Source organism: Drosophila bipectinata, chromosome XL, assembly GCF_030179905.1.
Source record: "Drosophila bipectinata strain 14024-0381.07 chromosome XL, DbipHiC1v2, whole genome shotgun sequence".
Taxonomy (NCBI): Eukaryota; Metazoa; Arthropoda; class Insecta; order Diptera; family Drosophilidae; genus Drosophila; species Drosophila bipectinata.
In genome coordinates, this window is record NC_091734.1 from 6,017,765 (window position 1) to 6,041,473 (window position 23,709).

At 42.5% G+C, this 23,709-nt stretch overlaps 2 protein-coding genes and 1 non-coding gene across 5 annotated transcripts; 2 read left to right on the forward strand and 1 right to left on the reverse strand.

Moving 5' to 3' along the window:
* The first annotated feature begins 3,289 nt into the window (after positions 1-3,289).
* Positions 3,290-20,763, forward strand: DAAM (disheveled-associated activator of morphogenesis-like protein). 3 transcript variants are annotated; one of them, XM_017240699.3, is made up of 10 exons: positions 3,290-3,507; positions 14,565-15,587; positions 16,194-17,138; positions 17,200-17,377; positions 17,447-18,142; positions 18,206-18,411; positions 18,469-18,611; positions 18,693-18,854; positions 18,910-19,073; positions 19,131-20,763. In XM_017240699.3, the coding sequence occupies exons 1-10, from the start codon at positions 3,460-3,462 to the stop codon at positions 20,021-20,023; spliced, it is 4,458 nt and encodes a 1,485-aa protein (XP_017096188.2). In that variant the 5' UTR covers positions 3,290-3,459; the 3' UTR covers positions 20,024-20,763. The 3 variants fall into 3 exon arrangements, with proteins under 3 accessions (XP_017096188.2, XP_070136979.1, XP_070136926.1); XM_070280878.1 differs by lacking the exon at positions 3,290-3,507 and adding an exon at positions 6,956-7,006; XM_070280825.1 differs by lacking the exon at positions 3,290-3,507 and adding an exon at positions 12,203-12,544.
* LOC122321068 (U1 spliceosomal RNA) lies at positions 7,305-7,471 on the reverse strand. The gene has a single exon (XR_011444194.1). It is a non-coding gene; the product is annotated as a U1 spliceosomal RNA (small nuclear RNA).
* Positions 20,764-22,899: 2,136 nt separating the features above from the next.
* LOC122321012 (uncharacterized) lies at positions 22,900-23,364 on the forward strand. The gene has a single exon (XM_043209802.2). The coding sequence runs from the start codon at positions 22,969-22,971 to the stop codon at positions 23,362-23,364; it is 396 nt and encodes a 131-aa protein (XP_043065737.1). The 5' UTR covers positions 22,900-22,968.
* Positions 23,365-23,709: the final 345 nt, after the last annotated feature.

The window sequence follows — 23,709 nt, forward strand, 5'->3', positions numbered from 1 at the left end:
TGGGTGGAAATTATATGTAATTATAGAGAAAAGAGGGGGGCGGAGGGGTGGGTGGCAGCTATATGGCCAATAATTGTTACCAGACTTCAAGTTGGCTAATGCCAATGGAAAGCTTTTCGGGTGTTTCTTCATTAGAATTCACTTTCCAAATGGAAAATAGTTAAATTTTAATTTAAAAAAATGTTAATTTAAAAATTATAATTAAAATATAAATAAAAAAAATATTATTTTATAATAAATATTAATAAAAACTATAAAACAGTTAGTTTCTGTTCAAAAACCTTAAAAAAAGAATAATTATTTCCATCAAGTTCGTTGCCTAAGTCTTTCGTTTTCTTCAAGAGAACTGCCATGCAGATGAGCTCGATGGTGATGATGATGATCCCTTCACTTGAAATCTTTCATTTCTTCACTCTGGCATGCCAGTCAGGTGCGCTCCCAACAAATTGTTTGTTTATTTCCACCATTTCGAGATACGATTTCTTGCCGCCAAGAATATCAAGAAGGCCGACTGGGCGACTGGGGACTGGGCCTGGGCCTGGGCTTTCTAGTGAAATTGAAAACAAATTTAATAATAAACAGCAACAAATGCAAAGAAAACAGAAGCACCACCACCACCACCACTCTGTTGACAAAATTTCACTTTCAGGCATTTAATTTTTTTGGGATTTCACAAGTCTGAGGAAGGGGGAGTGGCAGTAGGGAGCTGCAGCCAAATCCAATCTAATTAGGTGCGGAATTAAATGAGATGGGATGGGATGGGTTCTCTGCCCTACGATGAACGATGGGTTTTCCCATGGGCGATGCCTGGCTGGATCCTCACGTTTTCTTGGCCAATCCATAAAAAAAGCTGCTAATGGGAAATTATGTCTGGCCGCCGCATAATGGCCAGGTAATTGCGATCGAAGCGTGTTGGCTTTCGCCTCTAGCGGTAGGGGTAGGGGGAGCAGATGAGTTGGCACAAGGCCCATAAAAGCGGGAAATGGTAATGGGAGAGCTGGAGGATTGCATTAATCAATGGGGCCACTTTGAAAGCCCTATGACGCCCTATGACTATGACGGATTCCAACTAATTTGCTTTTTTTTTTTTCGTCTTGCAGCCAAAGACTAAGCCAAGCTACAGGCCCAAACAGGTAAGTTCATTGGCCAAGACACGGCCTAACGGGGGCCAGACTTCGACAGAATGGAACCAATCCTAAATGATCGAAAGTAACGAATTCTATCTGAAAAATCGCACATCTTATGAGAGGTACGGTTGTCAAGCAGCAAAGCTCTCAGCTCTTAACTGAATGACCGTCAATATTCGTCGGCATTTGGCCAATAATACCAACAAGGACCGTTACACAAAAAAAAAGGTGGCAAATGCCAGCAAAAAAAAACAGAAACTTCATCAAGTTAGGCGGTATGATGATATTTGATTTCTTTGCGAAAAAAATCAAAAAAAAAAAAGAAAAATTAAACTTTATTTGTGACGACCTTAAATTGTTTTTGACTTTGAGGCACTGAAGCCAGCCAGCCAACCAGCCCGTGGGTGTATTATATAGTTTTTATTATAAAAACTCATTGTACAATTGTCGGTTGTTTGCGGCTGATTTGCCAGAGCTAATTAAGTTGTTCGTTCGATTCGTTTGTTTGGGGGGATTATTTAAGTCGAGTGCTTAATATGGCTATTACACTAAACTTGGTCAGTTTTCCTTTCTATTTTTCATGCATTTTTGTATTTAGTTTCTGTGTGTGTTTTTTTTTTTGCACACTCTGGTGGTTTTGTTTGGCTGATTTAAATAAAATGTCTACTAGCCGCCAGTTGGACAGACAACAGAAGTTGCAATAATTTAACAATGTATTTGTTTTATTTTTTTATGCAATCCTTATGATATGGCCAAATCTAGTCAGCTTTTGAAATGTGTAATACATCGGGTTTCTTTTGTTTTTTATTGAGGGTCTTTCAGGTGTTGAGGGATTGCGTTAAAAAATCAGTTACCTTGGAGTGGGTTATACATGGTACTAAGGAGGAGATAAGATATATTTAAAGGTTCTTTTGATTTTTACTTAAAGTGATTTGTCTATAAGATTTCATCTAATCATACTTTTATTTTTAGCAATGTAATACCCGGTACTTCTCTAGCTAGCTTCTTAAGCTTAAAGGATACTGTAATTTTTTGTATCTTTAATCTTGACTATGTAATACCCGGTGCTTCTCAAAATAAATACTATACGCTACCAATAGTTATAGTTTCTATAAACTTTTGGTCCAGCTTGTCTTTATTCTTGACTTCTACTACTACTACTGAACTACCTTCTACTCCTTATGGCAATAAATACTACAAACTCATTGTATCTCTTCCTCAGGATACTGTATCTACTAGAGAGTACTATATGATAATCGGTACTTGTCAAGGCAAAACTAGTATATATTAGAATATTATTGAATCTTCTAGAGAGAACTAGATATATAGTACCCGATACTTTTCCAAAAATAACATAAGAAATACATACATAAGTTTTTCTACCAGTACCTATGTATAGTATCTTCAACCTTTCATTATGGCTTACCCATGTACCTCACTATTTAAAACCCAATACTCCCCTGACTTTTTCTTCCAATTACCCCTTAGTTTCTCTAACCCCTTAGGCTTGTTTTTGGAACCCCCCTTTTTAAGAAACAAAAAGATCAAGTGTCACAACACTGAATACTTGAAAGCTGCCCTTGTTTCGTTATAAGCCCTTATGGAATGGCAGCCGTTCCCCTTTTGGCCAACGAGCCACCCAACCACCCAACCACCCACCTTATAAAGGTGGCCCCAATCCCGGGGCCAAGGTAGAAGACTAGAAGGGAGGCTAGGGGGTTGGCACTTGGCCACAGTGGCGTCGAAAGCATTAGGCACACCATCACCGCCGCGACGGAACTAGCCGGTTTCGTGACGCTCTTAACTCTTCAGTGCTCTTTTGGGTTTTTTTTTTTCGTTTTTGGCACCTGTCGCTGCAACTCTGTCTTGGCCAACTTCTTCGGCTCACGACGTGTTCGGTTGCCGTTGCCGTTGCCGAAGAAACAGCTTTTCGCCGTTTGCACGTCTTGAGCCCCAGAGCCCGAGTTTTCAGTTTCCGAGCCGTTCAATGCGCTGCCAGCCGTCGATAAGAACGCACGCGACTCGCCGGGCAACCCGAAGTCTCTAAACTGAACTGGAAACTGAACTGGAAACTCAAATCTCTGAAGCTTTGAATCTAGAAATTTTAAAAAATTTAAAAACGCGCGCGCGTGTGTTTTCTTCGATGAACAAAACTTTCGAGACAACAAATTTGATTATAAACTAAATATATATATTTAAATATATATTTATATTTTTTATTGATTTTTTTTCATTGAAATTGCCGTGAGAGTGTGCGTGTGGTGCGTGATGTGTTCGGTGGTGGGGCAGCTACTATAGTTCTTCGATCTTCTACTATATATACACATACATCATGTCGTCCAAGAACCAAATGAGCGTCTTCATGGAGAAGATCAACACGGTGAGTGTGGCGTAGTGTGTGAAGATTGAAAACGAATCTGTAGAATTCGCTTCCATTTGAACATCCATCCATCTTCAGTGGGTCTCTGGGTCGTGATCCACATGAACCACAAAAGAGTGCATTTTTTCACACGAATTGGTTTCAGTTAATCTGCTGTTACTAATGGCTGTGCACTGTGCGGAAAATGTGGGGGTATTTTATAGATTTTTAATTATTTATTATATATATTTTTGAAGAGACTATTTAGAGTTTATTGAAGGGTCTTTTTGTAATAGGGTTTTGAATAGTTGAAGTAATGTTTTTATGTTTAGTTATATTTTAGGGTTTTATTTTTATTTATTTCTCTGAGTGTTGTAACCTTTTTTTAAAGATAGTTTAGGAATTGTAAAAAATAGCTTAGCTAACAGATTTTGTAACCTTAGCAAAAGTCAGGTTTTGTTTTGTCTCTAAGGGAGATATTTAACAAAGAATTCAAAGGTTTTCTTATGGATTTTTTAAGGAACTATTAGTATTTATGTTTTGCATTTAAGTTAAAATATTGAAAAGACTTGAATATGTTATTAGTATTATAAATAGATCTTCAAGAAAACTATAATCATTTGAAGGTTAGAAGGTACTAGTTATAAGTTTCTAGTTACTAGTTACTAGGATCTAACTTCTAGCTACTAGCTACTAGTTATTAGTTACTAGTTTCTAGTTTATTAGTACTCCTTAATTAAATGATAAGAATTTTTGTTCTAAATAAATAAAAATATATACTTTTCTCAAGAAAAAATTATGTAACTATGATTTAAAATTAAACTAACAGTTTAAAATATTAAAAAACACTAAATAACCAAAATAGTTTGTATTTAAGCATTTATATTTCAGAATATTAGAGATTCCTTATAAAGGCTTCTTTATATTACTTCTCTTGCTTCTATATAAGTTTTTTTAAGAGCTTAAAAAAAGCCTAAAATAAAAACTAATATTAAAAATTGAAAAAAAGTAGTCTCTTCCAAACTCTAAACCAGATAACTAATACCAGTAGCTTGATTTTAAAACCATAACTTAAGCGAAATGGAAATACAAAATGACTTACCAATTTTTGCACTTAAGAGTTTTCCGCAATTTTTAATATTTATCTTTATTTTTTATGTCTTGAGGGGGGGCATGGGGAGTGGAACAAGGAGAAAAAGAAGCATAAGCATAAGCCGAGCCACAGGTAGGAGAGAGTCGGCTCTCACCTGACCAACAAATTAGCGTCATTTGCATTCAAAAGTGTCGCCTGGCCGCTCATAAATAAAATGAAATTGAAATTTTTGCGCCTCAGTTTTCCCAGTCCCCGATCCCCTCCCCCTATCCACTGCCTATGCACTTGCCACCTAACCCACCTCTTCTACCCTCCCCCCCTCCTACCACGATTGATTCGACGCATTTTTGATTGTAGAGAAATGAAAGTGAAATGTGCGCCCCAATGGAAAAAATTAAGTGCCCTCTCTTTTTTCTTTTTTTTGTTGTAGTTTGTAGTATTTTTAAAAAAATAAACCCCCCTCCCCAGCACAACTGCCCCCTCTTGATTGAGTGGCCAAGACTCAATGAGCTTCAATTGAATGAGCTGACGAAATGGCGCACACCGCATAGCAAACATTAAAAAAAAAATGAAAAACTGAAAAAATTAAATAGAAAAACAAACATAAAAAAGTGCAGCCGTAGATTGGAGAGTATTTGTGAAATAATAATTAATTACCAATCATTTTTGATGAGGAGAAGGAGGTCTTCAGTAAGAGAGCTAAGAGTATCCAAGATATAGGATAGATATTAAAGAAATCCCTCCCAAAAAAAAGAGCTATACTTATAAATAGAACAATAAGAACTGTCAAGGTTGAATAATAATGGAATTAATGGCATTTTTTACACCCCACTGGCATGACACAACACCTTGTTGCTATATTTTTTTTAATGGCAAATGTCATAATACTTGTAGGTATATATATCACTTATAGATCACTTGTCCTACGCTCTGGTGAACCTGTATTTCCTGGCCACTTTCGCCAACTTGACATTCTACGGGCTTGGCCGGGACAGACCTAACTACCTACCTACCTACCCATATGATAGGTAGGTTTCTTGATAGGGGAGTTGGTGTTGAGACTCAGGAATGTGTCTTGAAAGCCTCTTGAAATAATTGTCCAACAATTAAAGCTTTGACAGGCATCTTACTTTTAAATAATTATCAAATGAATCATGATTTAAAGCTTAAAATTAAAAAAAAGACTTTATTTGAATCCTTAACTGTTTTTGGGAAGTCTCTAGAGTCTCTGAGACAGGTTTAAATCGATTAACGGGTAAGAGTTCCGTTGTGACGTCAAACTACCGCAAAGTGTGCTAGAATTTTTTTGGCCAGCTTTTGATCAGGCTTTCACCTGGCTATCGCGATCTTGGCCAATTGCATAATGGCCTTAATGCATTTGTATCTGCAACTGCAACTGCATCCTAAACTGCATCTTAAAACTCAACGGCAACAGCTTCTGCCATACAAACTGGTTCGTCTCGTCTGGCGGCTATGTTGTCTGGTAGTGGGTCTTTCGATCGTTATATCTCTTATATATATGTTTATGACGTAAGCCGGCGGCGAATCCAGCAGCAAAGACTCCAATTCTGAGTGACTGAGTGACTGACATTGGCCTAGGCCACTGGACTGGATACTCAAGAGCACGAGCAGATCATGGTATTTGGGGCGTTACACCTTCGTCTATAAAGATCTTTGTTTAATGCGCCATTTGGAGAGGAGATAGTAGATCTGGAATATAGAATCTAGAATCTGTAATCTATATTCCAGTGAAATCCTAGACAGACAAGGTGACTTTTGTGGGTAGACCACATCAAAGGCCAGTGTTTAGACTCACTTCCCGCTAACGGATCGGTGTCTTTATTCGATTCGTACGAACGGGAAGCTCTGTGACCCATATAGTCTACAGCCTATTCCTCCTATTCCAACCCCCCACCCCCCACATGACCAAATACAATTTTTTGGTTTAAACTTTAAGCCAAATACGGAAGCCATGTAATGCTAATGAATCGAATGGCTCTACCAACCACATGGCACATGACCAAAAAAAAAAAAAAAAACTACAAACTAGACTGGAAAGTGTGTATGGTGTGGGGGCTTTCTGTAATAATTTCCTGTCTTTTGGCTGATTTGCATGTGGCGAGAGAGAGAGGGGGGGAGGGGGAGACCAGCCGGCAGGCAGGTTTGACTTACTCAATCAAAACTAATGGCAAAAAGATACAAAAGTATCTGCATGTAATGCGATCCATTTGCGGGCCCCCTACGCTACAGCCTTTAGAGAAAGTTTATCTCCAAAAAAATATATATCTTTATCTCGTGATCTTGTGATAAAGATCTTATCTTTAGAGACCTCTATTTTGGCAGAACCTTATCTTATCCGATCTGTCAGTTTTGTGGAAGATGTGAAAGAGGATGGAAGTCATAAGGCCGCCGCCGCGCAAAAACAAGGTAAAGGATAGCCAGGGGTTAAAGGGTCAGCAAGCCAAAAACTTTCCACACACAACCTAGCGAGGAGAAATTGCCAACTTAATTTACGGCCAATAGAGGAGGAGGGCCTAAAGAGGGGTCTTAGCTGGGCATCACGATCTATGCGATCTTCTGCTTTGTTTTTCCTTTAAAATACCTCTACTCCCCCCCCAGTTAGGGGGCGTATACTTACCTGCAAAAATTGCCGTAGTGGACGGTATTTCACGTCCCCATGGCGGGGTATTGGTTAAAGTTTTCAACTAGCAATAACCGCACCTCAGTAGAACTTCATCGGTTACGGTATTGCCACTGCGCAAAAATTACACGCACGAGTTATTCACATTAGGAATAATCGCAGAGGTCAACCCAACCGAGGTGCAATGGCCAGGTCTCACTCCGGAGGAACCGCCTTCGTGATCACGGTTAACCTCTACGCCAGGTAAGTACGCCAGGTCGTAGCTAGTTGCTACGATAAACATTTTCACTTTCGTTTTCAATTCTTTTTCTTTTTTTTTGTGTTTTTTTGGGGTTTTGTCTTTTCAATTTGTGTGTTTTGGGGTCTCCCCCTCGATTCCACCAGCCAATATAATCACAATAATCATGGTAAGCGGCCAGTCAGTCAGCCAAAAAAACAGGTTGACCGTAAAGAGTTTCTTGGCCGGATGCCCCAGCCGCAGACTCCCCGAGTCTCTTTTGGATTTTTCGGATGCCAAACGAAAGTGAAAACATTCGCCAAGAAGTCCAACAAGACCGGCTGGTCTCTGAAATAAAAAAAAAATTGAATTTAAATAAATTTCGTATGTTAATTGCAGTTCCCATCCCATCGGTGGACTCGCCGGTGAAAAATTGAAATCGAAACTAAAACCGAAACTGTAAATAATCAAGTTTTTCCTTCAGTCTTTGGTTTTTTTTTTTTTTTGCGAATACCACCATGGCTTGGCTTACTTGAATTAATGAGGGTCAAGATACTTGGAGGTTTTGCTTTCAACTTTTGCTTTCTACCCAACACCTCGACTCTCGACTCGATCAGTGATCAGTGATCAGCTTTTTTTTTTTTTGTGATTTTTTGGTGATCAGAAAAACAGCTTCCCAGGCACGTGGCCATAACAAGTGAAGCTAAATGAAGGAAAAAGCCATTCAATAGGCCATCTTGCAGTCATGACCCCCAAGGTGATGGAGTTTGGCAGTTCTCCAATCTCTGACTCATTTCTAAGATACTCATACTCGATCTTCAAAGTACAAGCCTCCATTTAGGCAAATTAAATTGCCAAAGCAAAAGTTTGTAAAGAAACTTGTTTTGAGGTTTTCTTGGAGACTTTTCTTTTCAAAGCCGGCTTTACATATTTTTTTTTCTTTTACTCTTTAGCTTGGCATTGTTTTGAATTAATAATTTATATCGATTTTTTATAAGAGCCCGCGGCGCACATCAATTGATTTAACGGATTAGCATACCTCTCTCCCCAACATACATATAATATATGTATGTATATATATATATATATACCTGTTTATGTGCTGCCTTGATCCGCCTGGATATCAAGTTGATTTTGGTTGAAAAATTATTTGCAATTTATGAAACGCGTTCGCTGAACACAAACAAGCCAGCAAAGGCACCACCAGCAGCAGCAGCAGCAGCAGCGACGAAAGTAAAAGTTCAATTAAATAAAGATAAATTGCACAACAATTGTTGTTGTCTTTTAAGCTGGTTGAGGTCTTCGATGTCTTGCTTTTTTTTACGTAAGCCATAGCCATTAAAAAAAAAACCCAACGACACAATTCGAACAAGTGCCAAAAAAAAAAAAACACCACCTCCACCTCTAAAAATGCAAGTTCCTCTTTAATTTTTCCAACAAATTGTCGGAAAATTTCCAATTCGTTAAGGAAATCATAGCCTCATATGGAAAATGGTAAATTGTAGAGAAAAAATTTTTATAGAAAAACTTTAAAGAAAGAACCACCTTGTTCAAGTGGCAAGTTGTTGCAAGAATGCGGAATAAATGTCATGATCCGATCTAGACTCTAGTATTTAGATCTTGGTGGCTTCAGATCAGCCAAAACTGGTTTCCACTTGGGGGTGTATGTACATTGTACGAGGCATGACTTAACCAGCCCATAAATACAAAACCCCATCGAAGTCATACACATATTATAGAAATAGAAATAGGAACCCAACTCCAACAAGTCGAGTTGGTAATTAATTATTGCAGTTGAGAATTGGATTGGCAATTCTTCCGTCTTCCGTCTGCCAAAGAGGCCTTGTCCATCTGCTAATTGTTTTTGGGGCCAATTAGGCCCATTATTGGTCTATAATTATTCCGCCAATGGGAGACGGGGGGCCTGGCCTCCTAAACTTTAAATGTCAGTCGAAGAATGGCCAGGCCCAGTTTTTTCGGTTTTTTTTTGAAAAAGTCTTCCTGATACTTTGTTGCATTCTGGCTTTCCAAAAATTCATTCCAAGATCGTTGTAATTACAATTAAAAAGCACTTTGCCAAATTCGCACAACAACTTGTTCGTCAAGATGTTGAATGGCCTCTGCTGATGATGATGATTATCAACAAAAAACCAAAAGGGCCTGGACTTGTAAGTATTACAATGAACCTGTATCCCGCACAAGTGTTTTAAAAAAAAATACAAAAACAGCGAAAACCTCGGACAACGACAACTTCATTGGCGGATTTCAGTGAAAGTTGAGATGCCCGCAGCAGGAGATGATCATCGTTTTTGGTTTTGGAACGGAGGTAGAAACACTTCCACTTTTGCATATCCCCCCTCTATGGTATAGTGTGGCATTTAAGCCGATTTTCTGTTCATTTAAATGGAAACTATGCCTTACAGTACTGTCCTCTACTGTTCGAGGCTGCACCCACCATGCTCGAGGTGCTCGAACTTTTGGCCATAAATTCTCAGCCAGTGGGCGGTAGGGGAGTCGGTACAGGAGGGGCACCCAACCTGACGCCTATTCGGCCAGAAAATATCAAAAGTTAGATAAACCAAAATACCAACTAGCAAGCCAAGAAACCGAAAAGACCAAAAAGACTTGGCCGAAATGTAAATGAGTCTCCGATTTTCAGCCACTTCAGCCACTCACTTGTATCTTTTTGAAGTCAAAAATGGGAAACAGGCCAAATTAGTTAAGATACCGAAAAAAATAAAACATAGAATGCAAAAGTCAGGGAAACCTAAAACTAAAATAAGAAACAAGAAACAAGACATGTCTTAATATTTTTGGTTTTTAAATTGTAGAGTTTTAGGATAAGATCTGAGGATATATAATACTTGTGGTCTAGAGAACATGTTTTGGGGTTTTATCTCAGAAAAGAGATCTTATAGTTCTAATACCTGATCTATAGATCTCAAAATACCATCCTATAAAGGCCTCATAATATTTTTTATTAAATAATTGAAACATTGTTGCACCTTACAGGTGGTTGAGTGCCTGGGTGGTTTCAGTTACAGTTTCTGCCAATGGGGGCTCTGAGATTTAGGTGGTTGGGTGGGTGGAAAGGTTGTTACTAGTAGTAGTAGTAGTAATAGTGAGGGACTTGTGCAATATAATTTTAACACCCGCATGCCTGATTACTCGATTACATTTACTTTTTGTTGTTTTGTTTTTTTTTTTTTTTTTTTTAAAGGTTTTTTTTTTATTTTTTAGCTTAGCTGTTGTTTAACTCAATTTTCATAGCTATTGTTTTTGTTGTTGGTTGTAAACAATACCTTACAACACCTTCGCCACGGTCCAGCGCTATTGTTGCCCCTGCTGCTGGTTTTTAGTTATTTTTTTCAGCTTTGGTTTAACTTGGCTTTAGCTTTCGTTTTGTCGCTACTGAAGCTAATAAGTAATAGTGCCAACAAATTTACGCTCCCAAGTATCTGTATCTGTGAGCGCTGAAGCATGTATCCCATGGATGCAGGTTCCGTGTTTTTTCTGTTTTTGTTTTCAAAAGAAATTACATTTTATTAGAGATAAGAATCTGAAAAAATTTTCCTCTCATCATCAAGTACCTAAAACTAATCTTATCTTTTATCTAAAAACACTATTTTTTTGCTAAATGTCGAGCACCCAAGTGAACCAGCTCCCCTGTGAAATTCCCTCCATCGTATTGCCATTTTCGTTAGTTGGTCAAAATGACTATTTTTGGACCGTGCGACGAGGCCAAAAAAAAGTTGCAATTGCAATTCCAAATGCCACCTCACTCGGTAGTCTTTTGTGGTTGCGGCAAGGAAAGCGGCCAACGTTGCGTATGATTGATGCCGCCTGGATACCGCCTATGATGGAAGCCGGCCTCCTCACCTGAACGCACCAATAATTAACCACCATCCATCCATCCATCCATCCATCCACACCTGAGTTGTCTCTCTCAAAAAAAAAAGTGGGTAAAGATGAGCTTATGTTGATGTCTGAGAGACATTTTGGCCAAAAAGGAAAAGTTTCTGGCTTTCTGGCTGGCAGCTGCCACGGGCTTTCGACATGTTTTCTTTATTTTCTTGTGGCATGCGGAAAAACTAGTTTTTCATTTTCATTTTCATTTTGGATGCAGCATGGCCGTGTTTTGTGCGCCACTTGATGGATTTTTTTTGGCAAAAGGGCAGCTGCTTGGTAATTATGGATTAATCCAAAAAAAAAAAAAAATATATACATAGAGGGGAGAGAGGGACAGTAGAAAAACACTTCCTGCCACACAAAGTCGCGTCGCGTTAGCGTCAACCCATTTGCCACACTTTGAAATTCGCAATTCGCAATTTTTCCATTTTCCATTTCACTTTTTGGATTGCCTTATGAAGTTATTACGTTGCCGGGTGGGTGGGTGTACTCGGAAGCACTTTGGGGCAGGGTGGGCGTGGCAGAGGCAAGTGTGAAAAATGCATCAAGATATTGGCAGAAAAGGAAATTGAAGAGTAATGGCCTGAAGAGGTAATGCAGGAAATGCAGGAAATGCAGGTATCTTAAAAAAATATAAAATAAATTCTTAAGTTAAGGATTTGAAAATTAAGACTGAAATTTAGATATTAGTTGAGGTATTTATAAAGTGTTGTTAAAGGGACTATGTTCATAATTAGTTTTGATCAACTCCTCTTATCTCCAATGTTGGTAAATCATTTAAAATGATACTGACTTTGATGAATAGGAACTGCTTCAAATAAACTATTTCAAATATTCAAATCAAAGATGGCCTTTGTTTAGTTTCCAAATCAAAACACCAGAGCCCCCATCTAGTATTCTTTATATCCTTTCGTCAGTCAAAATTCCTCGTAACAAAATTACTTTTCTCTCAATCATCGCCCATAGTCATTGGACTTCTAAAATTTTCCCATCAAATTCATATATTTTTTGAACAAAAAACCAATAAGTTAAAAAAAGAAAAGTCTCGAAAATGCCATACTTTAGTGGAGAATTTTACATTGATGATCCGCCAGTAGTGAGTCTCAGGGAGCTGCAGCGCCTCGACGAGCACGCCGTCTACCAGCCACCTGAACCAGAGTCACATCGTGTCCTAAATGACGTGGATCCGGATGTCCAGGTTAGCCAGAACAACTGGGTGGTGGTCACCACCTTTCCCAAGCAGCCCCTGATAACACACTTGATCGTGGAGGCGATGAGCAGCGTCGGCACCATCCTCGACAAGAAGTGGACACGCCAGGGGCTCAATCTCCAGTACTCGCATCCGATCGAATGGGAGCGTGCCCTGGAGCAGAACGAGAAGATCATCCTGTGCGGCCACCGGCTTCGCATCTGCAATCCTCCCAAGAATGAGGAACTCAAATTGAACCAATCCCCCTGGCTGGAGCCACCAAAGCAGAATAGAGGGTTGCGGAAGAGGGTCGTGGGAATCTGGGAGGGCTTTGTCGATTTCTTCTATACCTTGATTGGCTTCTACCAGGTGGAATATGATGAGGCAGCGGTCGACCGACGCTTCGGGATGCACGGGAATCGCCATTTGGCCTACAGAAGTTTCCAAACTTAAATTTTTTAAAGAGTTTATAGAGTTTATTTAGTTTTTCGTTTATTTTTTGATCAATCGACAAATACACATTAATTGCCAAGTCTTGAGTCTGTAATTGTGGCCAAAAGCCATGCTTTAGTGGCCAAAAACGTGGCTCTAATTAGCAGAGCCCTGGCCCACACACACAGACACACCAAATATCTCGAGACTCGAGACTAGAGCTGAAGCATTGACCTGATTTCTGACGGCGACGACAGCAGGCGCTCTATCGCTGAGACTTGAGAGATTCGGAGATTCGGAGACACGAGACAGAGGCGCTGTCACAGCAGCTGGCTGCAATTTGCAAGATTTGAGATTCAGGCTTTCAGTTGGCAACTGGAACACAAGCTTCAAGATCGGAAACGATCCAGCAGGGGGTTAGGTTGGTGGTTAGGTTAGTGGGTGAACCCAAAACTGTGAAGGTGGGAAACCAAGCAGAGCCAAGCCTACTCCAAGACTCTTCTCAGAATCTAGAGCAGGTGCTTCATTACCAGAATTAACATTTCAAGTGGATTTTCTTCTCAAGACTCTTTAAGACTTTTTTTTAAGAAGAAATCCCACAGCTAGAGAGGTCCGTTAATGACCATAAAATATGCCGCCAAGCTGGCCAAATTACATTTCAATCCGGCTGAGAGATCAATACATTTTTAACACTCTGGCTGGCTGGCTGGCCAGTTAATTATAATCCTTAGGTGGCCAGAATCCAAAGTGGAAACCTGTTTCGGCTGATTGATTGATTGATCTGCAAACAAGTAAGATTACTCAATCCGAATACCAGCTACGAGAGATATACGATGGCCATTCCAAATCGGATTCCCCCACTCACTGGAGTCGTAATGAAAGCAAATTAATAAGCCATCATCAGTATGGAGTGGAGTGGAGTGTGGTCTGGTCTGGGATACTATTAGGTTTGCAATGGTAATGCAATTGCAGCTCAACAATTCAAAATTTGCATAACAAAAGCTACCTCCTGATGCAGTCTATATGGTAATACATATACCTCTCTCCCACGTGAATTTATTTCGGGGGTTTCGCGGCAATTGTGGTTGCAACATGGATAGCCGACTTATGACAGTTGTAATTCTGTTTTGGTTACATATCTGCATACGCTTGCATATAGATTTGGATTTATTATTTCCAAAAAAAAAAACCCACGCGCTGACAAAAAAAAACAGAAACCCACGACTGCCTGTCAACTGAGGAGATTTGGAAATGTACCGAGAAATGTGGGGTTTCTTGCGAGTTAAGAACAGAGTCTAATTAATTGGTAATGTGTTGGCTTTAACTGGCCAAGATGGCTAGGAATTATATGTGGTATTGCATAGACATGTCAACACCCTTCACTGACTTGGCAACTGCAATGGCATTTGTCTTGCCATGACTTGGTTTTCTATTTTGGCCAATTGCCTGTTACCTTGGCTGGCAGACTTGCAGACCTGACGGGCATTTGTCGAGCCAGACACCTCGTCTTGTCAACGAGGACTGCAATCACACCGAGTGTGTGTGTGGGCTTTAATGTTCTTAAAACTAACTCTTGTCTCTTATTCTTATCTTACAGACGCTACAGTCGTGCCCCATTGTGTGCATCAATGAGCCGGACACGCACAGTGCCAGCACGGATACGGAGATACTGCAGACTACGCCGGAGAGCACCCTAGAGAAGCCCAAGTCGGGGACTACCGTCAACGGCAATTGTATAACAATTAATGGAGGAGTTGGCCTACCTGTAGAGCCTTCACCAGCCAGTTCCAGTGGAGTGGGAGTGACCAAGATAACCATAACCAGTGACAACAATAACACTAACAGTAACACCTCTGGCGGCAACACCAAGTCCTACAACAGCAACAGCAAGAACAACAGTAGTCTGGTATCCATCACAAGCCTAAACAGCTGCAGCGACCTAAGTCAGGCCAGTACAGCCACATTGGCCATAACTGGTAGTGCTAATAGTGGTAATGGCACCACCATCATCAATAGTCATCCCTTGAACACTGGCAGTCAGAGTAGCAACACTATCAGCAGCACTAGCAACATCATCAACGGTGGCAGCGACACTTCGTCGAACAACTTCCAGGAGCGGTTCGACTTTGAACACTGGAAGGGATTACTCAGCGATTACAACTGCTTTCACGGATTATATCGCTATTGGAATCAGTACAGTGGACGGCACGGGCACGGTCACGGACACACCAGCGATAACTGCAACAGCAACAGCGGCAGCAACGACAATATTAACCCTAATCAACACCAGCAGCCGCAGACTCATTCGCAGTCCGACCATGAGAACGGACTGGGCAGTGGAGCTGGATCCTTCTACACCCACAATATCCTAGGCTACACCTTTGGCTATCCCTTTGGCCTGAAAGAGGACATTGACAACAACAACGGCAGCAGCGGCCGGAATAGTAACTGCAACAGCAACACTAACAGTCTTGGCTTCCGGAAATCGCTAAGCAGTCTAGCCGGAGGAGGAGGAGGTGGCAGTAGTGGGGAGACTCCTCTCCAGAAACACTACAGGCAGCAGCAGAAGAAGAAGATGCCAGTCTTCAGGGGCAGAAGGGCCTGGTGTGGCTGCTTTAAGGTAAGTGATCCATACTAGTCCTTAGTCTCGAAGGACCAAAAGTACTGAGTGGGAGGACCTAGTCTAGACAAGATCTTAGCCAAGTTAACGATTAGGAATGACACCATACTCGACTCTAATTGAACTGATATCCCAAAAACCACAAACCTGGACAAAGTCACGTGCGAAACAGTGTCAGACGGGGACACCCGACCGACCCAATTGCCAATCGAAATCGGAGCCAGCTCTTCAAGCCTCCAAGCTTCGAGCTCCATGCCTCAAGTAGTCCCCCGCCTCCATGTCAGCGAATTTGTCAAATTGTGCACGAAGTTGCATAAGAGGCGATAAATTCGAATTGCAGTGGGAATGGGTTGGAGTCGGAGGCCAGTGGGAAGGGAAAGGGTTACGGAGGTGGACAGACATCCGACAACCCAAAAAAATAAACAAAACTGCAAGATATAGGAAACCCAAGAATTCCGATTCTCTTTCTTTCTTTTTTGCAAAAGTGAGACTTTTTTTTAAAAACAAAGTAATACCTTTAGAGAAGTCTTACAGACTGGAATAAGATTGGAAATCTTGGATGAATCAGAGATATATAACCATGATCTCTTACCTCTCGCTTTTCAGGACGATGAGCCGCCGGAGATCTGCGTGGTGGAGGGAGCTCTCCAGACCCTCACACCCACCATGCCCTCGGTGGACGAACTGGACTCCAAGTTCGCCGAACTCGTCGAAGAACTGGATCTGACGGCGCCCAACAAGGAGGCCATGCTGAGCCTGCCGGCGCAGAAAAAGTGGCAGATCTACTGCTCCCGGAAGCTGCCGCTGGAGACGGGTGAGGGTCCGGATGCGGTGGCCGTGATGCAGCCGCCCACGGCGGAGTACTACATCGAGAAGCTGAAGGAGCTGCATATATCGCCGGAGGACTCGCCGAGCCATGAGCTCGGAAACCGTCTGGACGGACATGCCGCTTTCGTGGATGCCTTGAAGACCGCCCTGAGGACCTCCACGCACAGCTTTGTGCTCCGGTTCGTGGAGCTGGATGGGTTGCCGGCGCTGCTCAATCTGCTCCGGCAGCTGGACATCCGGGTGACCAACAGCATGCTGCACACGAGCCTCATCGGGTGCATCAAGGCGCTGATGAACAACTCGATGGGACGGGCCCATGTCCTGGCCCATCCGACGGCCATCGACACCATAGCCCGGTCGCTGGTGGCCGACAACATCCGGACCAAGATCGCCGCCCTGGAGATCCTGGGCGCGGTGTGCCTGGTGCCGGGCGGACACCGGAAGGTGCTGCAGGCCATGCTCACCTTCCAGGAGTTCGCCGCCGAACGGACTCGCTTTCAGAGCATCGTCAACGACCTGGACCGGTCCACCTACGGCTACCGGGACAACGTCAACCTGAAGACGGCACTAATGTCCTTCGTCAATGCGGTCCTCAACTACGGGCCGGGCCAGGAGAATCTGGAGTTTAGGCTGCATCTCAGATACGAGTTCCTCATGCTGGGCATCCAGCCGGTCATCGACAAGCTGAGGACCCACGAGAACGAGACTTTGGACAGGCATTTGGTGAGTACTTCTAGAATTTCTTTAAAGGATTACCGATTTCATGCTCTCCTTCTGTTTAAAGGACTTCTTCGAAATGGTGCGCGCCGAGGATGAAAAGGAGTTCGCCCGCCGCTTCAACGAGGAGCATGTGGACACCAAGAGCGCTGGCTCCATGTTCGAGCTGCTGCGTCGCAAGCTGAGCCACTCGCCCGCCTACCCACACATGCTATCCATGCTCCAGCACATGCTCCTGCTGCCCTGTAAGGATACTATAAGGATTTCCTATTAAAAGTCAGGTTTCTCTAATGATTCTCTCCTAATCCTTGCAGATACTGGCCACTGTACGGAGCACTGGCTTCTCTTCGATCGCGTCGTCCAGCAGATTGTGCTGCAGGTGGAGCAGCGTCCCAACAGCGACCTCATCCCCGATCCCGACGATCCTACCAAGCAGCTGAAGCTGTCCGCCGAGTCGCCCATTCATGATCCGGACGTGGCGCCCCTGCAGATCGATGTCTCCAAGCTGGTGCGCCTCCTGGTCAAGGAGGAGCAATTGACACAGGCCCGCAAGCGGGCGGACGAGCTGGAGCGCGAGAACTTCGATGTGCAGTCGCGGCTGGCCAAGAAGGAGCAGGAACTGGACCTGCGCATGCAGGAGAAGGAGGATCTGGAGACGGGACTGGCTCGCATGCGCGAGCGCCTCGAAAAGGAGTCCGCCCAGCACTCGCAGGCGGTGCAGCGGGCCCAGACCGCCGAGATGAAGGCCGAGGATCTGCAGCATCGTCTGCACAGCGAGCAGCAGGAGCGGGCGCGTCTGGAGCGCTTGGTCACGGAGGGAAGCATTCCCGACGACCAGAAGGTGGCCGGACTGACGGGCTGCAACGGTGCCGTTTCGCCGCCACCACCGCCGCCCATGCTCAAGGCCATGCCGCCGCCACCGCCACCCATGGCACCGGCCATGCTGCCGCCACCACCACCGCCTTGTCCGGGAGCACCTCCACCGCCACCCAGCATGGCCCCCACTATGGGTAGGTCTGGGTTTCTTTAGATTTTTGAATCTCTCCTAACCAATAGTCTCTGATATCCTGCAGCTCCTGCGCCACCAAAGGTGGAGATGCCCAAAAAGAATGTGCCACAGCCCACCAATCCTCTGAAGAGCTTCAACTGGTCCAAGCTGCCGGATGCCAAGCTCCAGGGCACTGTCTGGAGTGAGCTGGACGAGAGCAAGCTCTACAACAACATGGAACTGGAATCGATAGACAAGCTCTTCTCTGCCTACCAAAAAAATGGTGTCTCCGTAAGGATAAGGATGTCCTTTCTCTTAAGAACCTGATTTTAAAGATCTCCTTTCCAGACCACCGATGGCTCCTATGAGGACCTGCGTGTCACTGGCCAGAAGCCCAAACAGAAAGTATTGTCGGTCATCGATGGACGTCGCGCCCAGAACTGCACCATCCTGCTCAGCAAGCTGAAAATGAGCGACATGGAGATATCCAAGTAGGATCTTTTGAATCTTTTGAAACCCTTCCGTGTCCATAAGTTGTGTTTTATAATGAAACCCTTTTTACATCTCCTTAGAGCCATTCTCTCCATGGACAGCAACGAGCAGCTGGCTCTGGACATGGTGGAGCAACTGCTGAAGTTTACGCCATCGGCGGAGGAGCGCGCCCTGCTGGACGAGCACAGCGAGGATATAGAGTCGCTTGCACGGGCTGACCGGTTTCTCTACGAGATTTCCAAGTTGGTATTTGGTTCACCTACATATAGACTTGATTCTAACCCAGTTTCTTTCAAGGATCCCCCACTATGAGCAGCGCTTGAAGAGCCTGCACTACAAGAAACGCTTCATGCTGACGGTCAATGATCTGATTCCCAGGATTACCAGTGTCATGGAGGCCTCCCGCGAGGTGGCCAGATCCAGAAGGCTGCGTAAGCTCTTGGAACTGGTGCTGGCATTGGGTAGGTCCTGAAGATTCTCAGTCCTTTATCCTTTCTAATGAATTTCATGTCCTTTAGGCAACTACATGAATCGCGGAGCTCGCGGCAATGCCTCTGGTTTCCGCTTGGCTTCGCTGAACCGACTGGCGGATACCAAGTCGAGCGCCGCCAAGGGCACCACTCTGCTGCACTACCTCGTCCAGGTGATCGAGCGCAAGTTCAAGGATCTGCTAAAGCTGGAGGACGATATACCGCATGTGCGCGAAGCCTCCAAGGTGTCGCTGGGCGAGATGGACAAGGATATACAGATGCTGCGCACAGGGCTGGCGGATGTGGCCCGGGAGATCGAGTTCCATCGGAGTTCGGGGCCCGCCCAGCAGGGCGATCGCTTCCTGCCCGTGATGCGGGAGTTCCATGCCCAGGCATCGGTGCGTTTCGCGGAGCTGGAGGACAAGTTCCAGGATATGAAGACGCGCTTCGATCGCGCCGTGCGTCTGTTTGGCGAAGACGGCTCGGTGCTACAGCCGGATGAGTTCTTTGGTATCTTCGACTCGTTCCTGGGTTCCTTTGCGGAGGCGCGGCACGACAACGAGAGCTTACGCCGGCGCCAGGAGGAGGAGGAGAAGCGGGCCAAGCAGGAGGCGGAGCTGAAGAAGCGCACCATCGAGCGCAAAAACAAGACCGGACTGATGAGCAGCGTGGCGAAGAATCTGGGCCTAAAGTCGGGCTCCTCCAGCGGCGATTCGCCCGGCAAGGGTGACAACAAGGCTGGCGAGTTCGATGACCTCATTTCGGCGCTGCGCACGGGCGACGTCTTTGGCGAGGACATGGCCAAGTTCAAAAGGTCACGCAAAGCGCGAGTTTTGAATGGCGGCAGTGGCTCCACGGGAAACACCTCGCCTCCACGGCACGGCAGCCTGCAACGGGAGGAGAGCGGCAGGGAGAGGGAGCGCACCGTGCGGCGTCAGTAGACACTCCCTGGATCCTAACTACTCCTCCTAGTGTAAATGTTTCTTAACCTTTATTTTTTTTTTTTTCAAAAATCAAAATCGCGCGCAAGTATTTTTTTTTTCCGATACATGGTAAAGACACACACTTTTTATGTAATTATTTATATTATATAATTATCGTACGCATACAATATACATATACATACATATATATATCTAAATATATAGCACATAATCTATACATAAAGCTCGGCTAATGCAAGCATGAAACCAAATTTTTTACAAAATCGAAACGTAATTGTAATTTAAAGTTTAATGAAATGTTATGAACTAATAGGAGGATCATCGGATCATCATGTGTAGCGTGTACCTTTGAAATTGTATTGGCCAGCACCTATCAAAGCTTGTATTTGCATCTAAAACAGCTATATACTATACTACTATATTATATACCGATTTGTCAGTGCTCATTCATCTCAATCGTAGCGCAATCGTAGCCCCCAAGATGTTGAAGAAATCGAAAGGATTCGGGGCCTGCCATAAAGTCATGTTCATAATTAAGATCAACATTGTTTGTTTTCTTCTCTATATATGTTTTTTTTTTTTAGCACGAGATCCATTATCGAACACATCAATAATACGAAAAATACAAAGCAATTTTAAAGCGAGTTGCACAGACACTTAAAAAAACAACAAGGGATAGCGTCTCTGAGGGAGGGAGCTATCCTATATTGAAAATTACACCCTAACTATTAACAAATTATAATAAACAATTATTGTGAATGAAATAAAATTAATTGTGTTTCATTTTCAAAGGGAATTGTAAAGGAAAGGATAGTGTGGAATTACTATTATTATACTATATTATATTGGATTTATTTAGGCTTAAAAAACAAAACCAAGTAGTTGGTTCGTTGTTATATGCTATAGCTATCCCGATACGTTATTCGCCACGTTTAGAGTGAAATAATTAACAATTTTTATTAAAAATTTAATATTGGATAACACTTATTTATTAGAAAAAAAAAATTACAAAAAAAAAATTACAACAAAAAAAATTACAACAAAAAAAATTACAACAACAAAAATTACAACAAAATAAAATTACAACAACAACAAATTACAACAACAACAAATTACAACAACAACAAAAAATTACAACAACAAACTACAACAACAACAAATTACAACAACAACAAATTACAGCAACAATAAGTTACAAGAAAACAACAACCACCACCAAATATTACAACAACTCACCTGAAAAAATAAACACTTTAAAAAAATCAAACTATTTTTCCGAATTTTCAGGCTAGCTTAAGTGCAACCTATGAGAATCGAGGAGGAGGGCGCTGTTTTTTAATTAATTATTTTTATTATTTTATTTTATTTTATTTTTTTTTATTTTTTTTTTTTTTTTATTTCAACCAAATTAGTAAAGTTTCGGCAATGATATTATATGCAAAAAATCCGCAAAATTTGACTTTTTATTGCCTTTTGGCTTTATAACGCCTTTAAAGTAAGAAAATGGAAATATACAAGTTAACATATTTAAGTTTATGTTTAATTTGTAAACCAACATGTTTTCTTTGAAAAATGATAGAAAACGTAGTTTATTTTAAAAACTTCAATAACTTCACGCTGTAAATGTGCGTGTTTTTTTTTGTACAGTAGGTTAAATTTTAAATGAAACAGATTTTTTTATTTGAAACATAAACATACTTTACTTAAGGCATAATTTTTAGGGTGAGCCATGTTCAAAGTTTATACTTAACCCAAAAGTATGCTGCAATTTTATTCGAAATTTTAACTTTACCATAAACCAGTTTTAAGCGTAAAAGACTTGGTCAGTTGCCAAGCTCAAGTTGGCCAAAAACAGACTTTTAAGTTCGAAAAAGCTTTTATAAATTTTTTGTTAAACTTTCGAAAAGTCATTTAGATAATTGCTTAAATATTTAAATCTTTTAAAAACCCATAATCTGAATTTTAAAATTACACTTTTTATTTAAAAATAAAGAGACCCTTTAATTTACCATCTCAGCAGGTTAACTTTTTGTGAAAATACCATTATAGTTAAGCATTAAGGTGATTAATGGAACTTCTGTTTGATATGGTAGGCTGGGTTCTAAGGTCACGTGGAATTACTTCAATTTAAGTGCCTGGCACTCGAGACGAACGTTCTATTTGTTTTTATGTTTGTTGCCATACTCCCCCGACTTCTGGATATATCATTTGCCTAGTTGTGCGACTTTCTCTTCACTAGGTTTGAACTAGTGCTGTTGCCAAGGGGCTTTCAAGGTCGTTCTTTGAAAAGGGGTTTTTAAAAAATAATATACCCTGTAATAATATTCATAGAGGTCATGGTTTAAAGGGTTATGTTTTGTTATAAAGGAAAAGGTTGAATTACTAGTTATTAGTTACTGATTACTCGTTATTTATTATTAATTACTAGTTTCTAGTTACTAGTTACTCGTTACTGGTTATTATTATTAGGTTATGTTAATAAAGGACGAAAAACTTCAACATTATATATAGAATTTTTTTTAAATAAATTACAAATTGACTATATGCCTTATAGAAATTATAACTTCTATAAGAAATACCCTAGAATTAAGAGTTACCGCTAAGAACTGAACAAACAAATTGCATGATAAATGACAAAACCCGCTGCACCACCGCATAATTAATGACCCACAACCGGCACAAGTGCAGAGATCTGGTGGGTTGCCGTCTTGGCATCTCAAGATCAAGATCACACTGGCTGCACTTTTGGCATTGGAGGTGGGATGCTTTGGAGGCTTCCTATGCTCCACGACGGCAGCATGACTTGGCTATAACCCAGGATTTCTGGGTATATAAGCCCGGCTGTGATTCGGTTTAGAGCATCAGTTTCTGCGGAGACAGTTCCAGTCATAGTTACAGTTTCCAGCTACCAGCTTCCAGCTCCAGTAATCCTTTCCAGCAACATGCGCTTTGCTCTGCTAGCTCTCTTCCTCTTCGGAGTGATCTTCGCCATTGTGTCCGCCGGAGGACAAGGAGGCGGCGGCGGCGGTGGCGGCCAAGGCGGCTGGCAGAAGAACGGAGGAGGCGGTGGTGGCGGCGGCAAGGGAGGCGGCGGCGGCGGCCAAGGAGGATGGCAGAAGAACGGAGGAGGCGGCGGCGGCGGCGGAGGCGGCGGTCAGGGAGGCTGGCAGAAGAATGGAGGAGGCGGCGGCGGCGGAAACGGTGGCGGTGGCAAGCATGGAGGCGGCGGTGGTGGCGGAAACGGAGGCGGTGGCAAGCACGGTGGCGGCGGCGGTGGAGGTGGCAAGCACGGAGGCGGCGGTGGTGGTGGCGGTGGCAAGCATGGAGGCGGTTGGTAAATCCTAGAAGCCCCACATCCCTAATCCCCAAGAGATCTTCGTACAAACCAATGAATACTCCACTGACTGCCCTCCGGATACATAAAAATGATGCAGTATTTCCGATTAGAATCTCCAAAAGGAATACTCACCTCCTAACCAAAAAACAATCGAATACTCTTCTTTAACTTTCTCGTGTCTTTGCTTTTGCTCTATCCTATTTTCTTCCAGTGTAATTCACTAGAAGAATTAATTTTTTGTTCATTTTCTTGTTAATTTAAATAAAAACAAATTTTTTTCTTGCAAATCAAAATAATTATGAGTTTTATTTTAACTAGTTACTAGTTATTAGATTCTGGTGACTAG

Excerpts from the sequence above, each read along its gene's own strand:
- DAAM (XM_070280825.1), top strand. The coding sequence starts at position 12,398 with ATGCCATACTTTAGTGGAGAATTTTACATTGATGATCCGCCAGTAGTG. Across the intron at positions 15,588-16,193 it reads CCTGGTGTGGCTGCTTTAAG|GACGATGAGCCGCCGGAGAT; the intron begins GTAAGTGATCCA and ends CTCGCTTTTCAG. Across the intron at positions 18,412-18,468 it reads ACCAAAAAAATGGTGTCTCC|ACCACCGATGGCTCCTATGA; the intron begins GTAAGGATAAGG and ends TCTCCTTTCCAG.
- LOC122321012 (XM_043209802.2), top strand. The coding sequence starts at position 22,969 with ATGCGCTTTGCTCTGCTAGCTCTCTTCCTCTTCGGAGTGATCTTCGCC.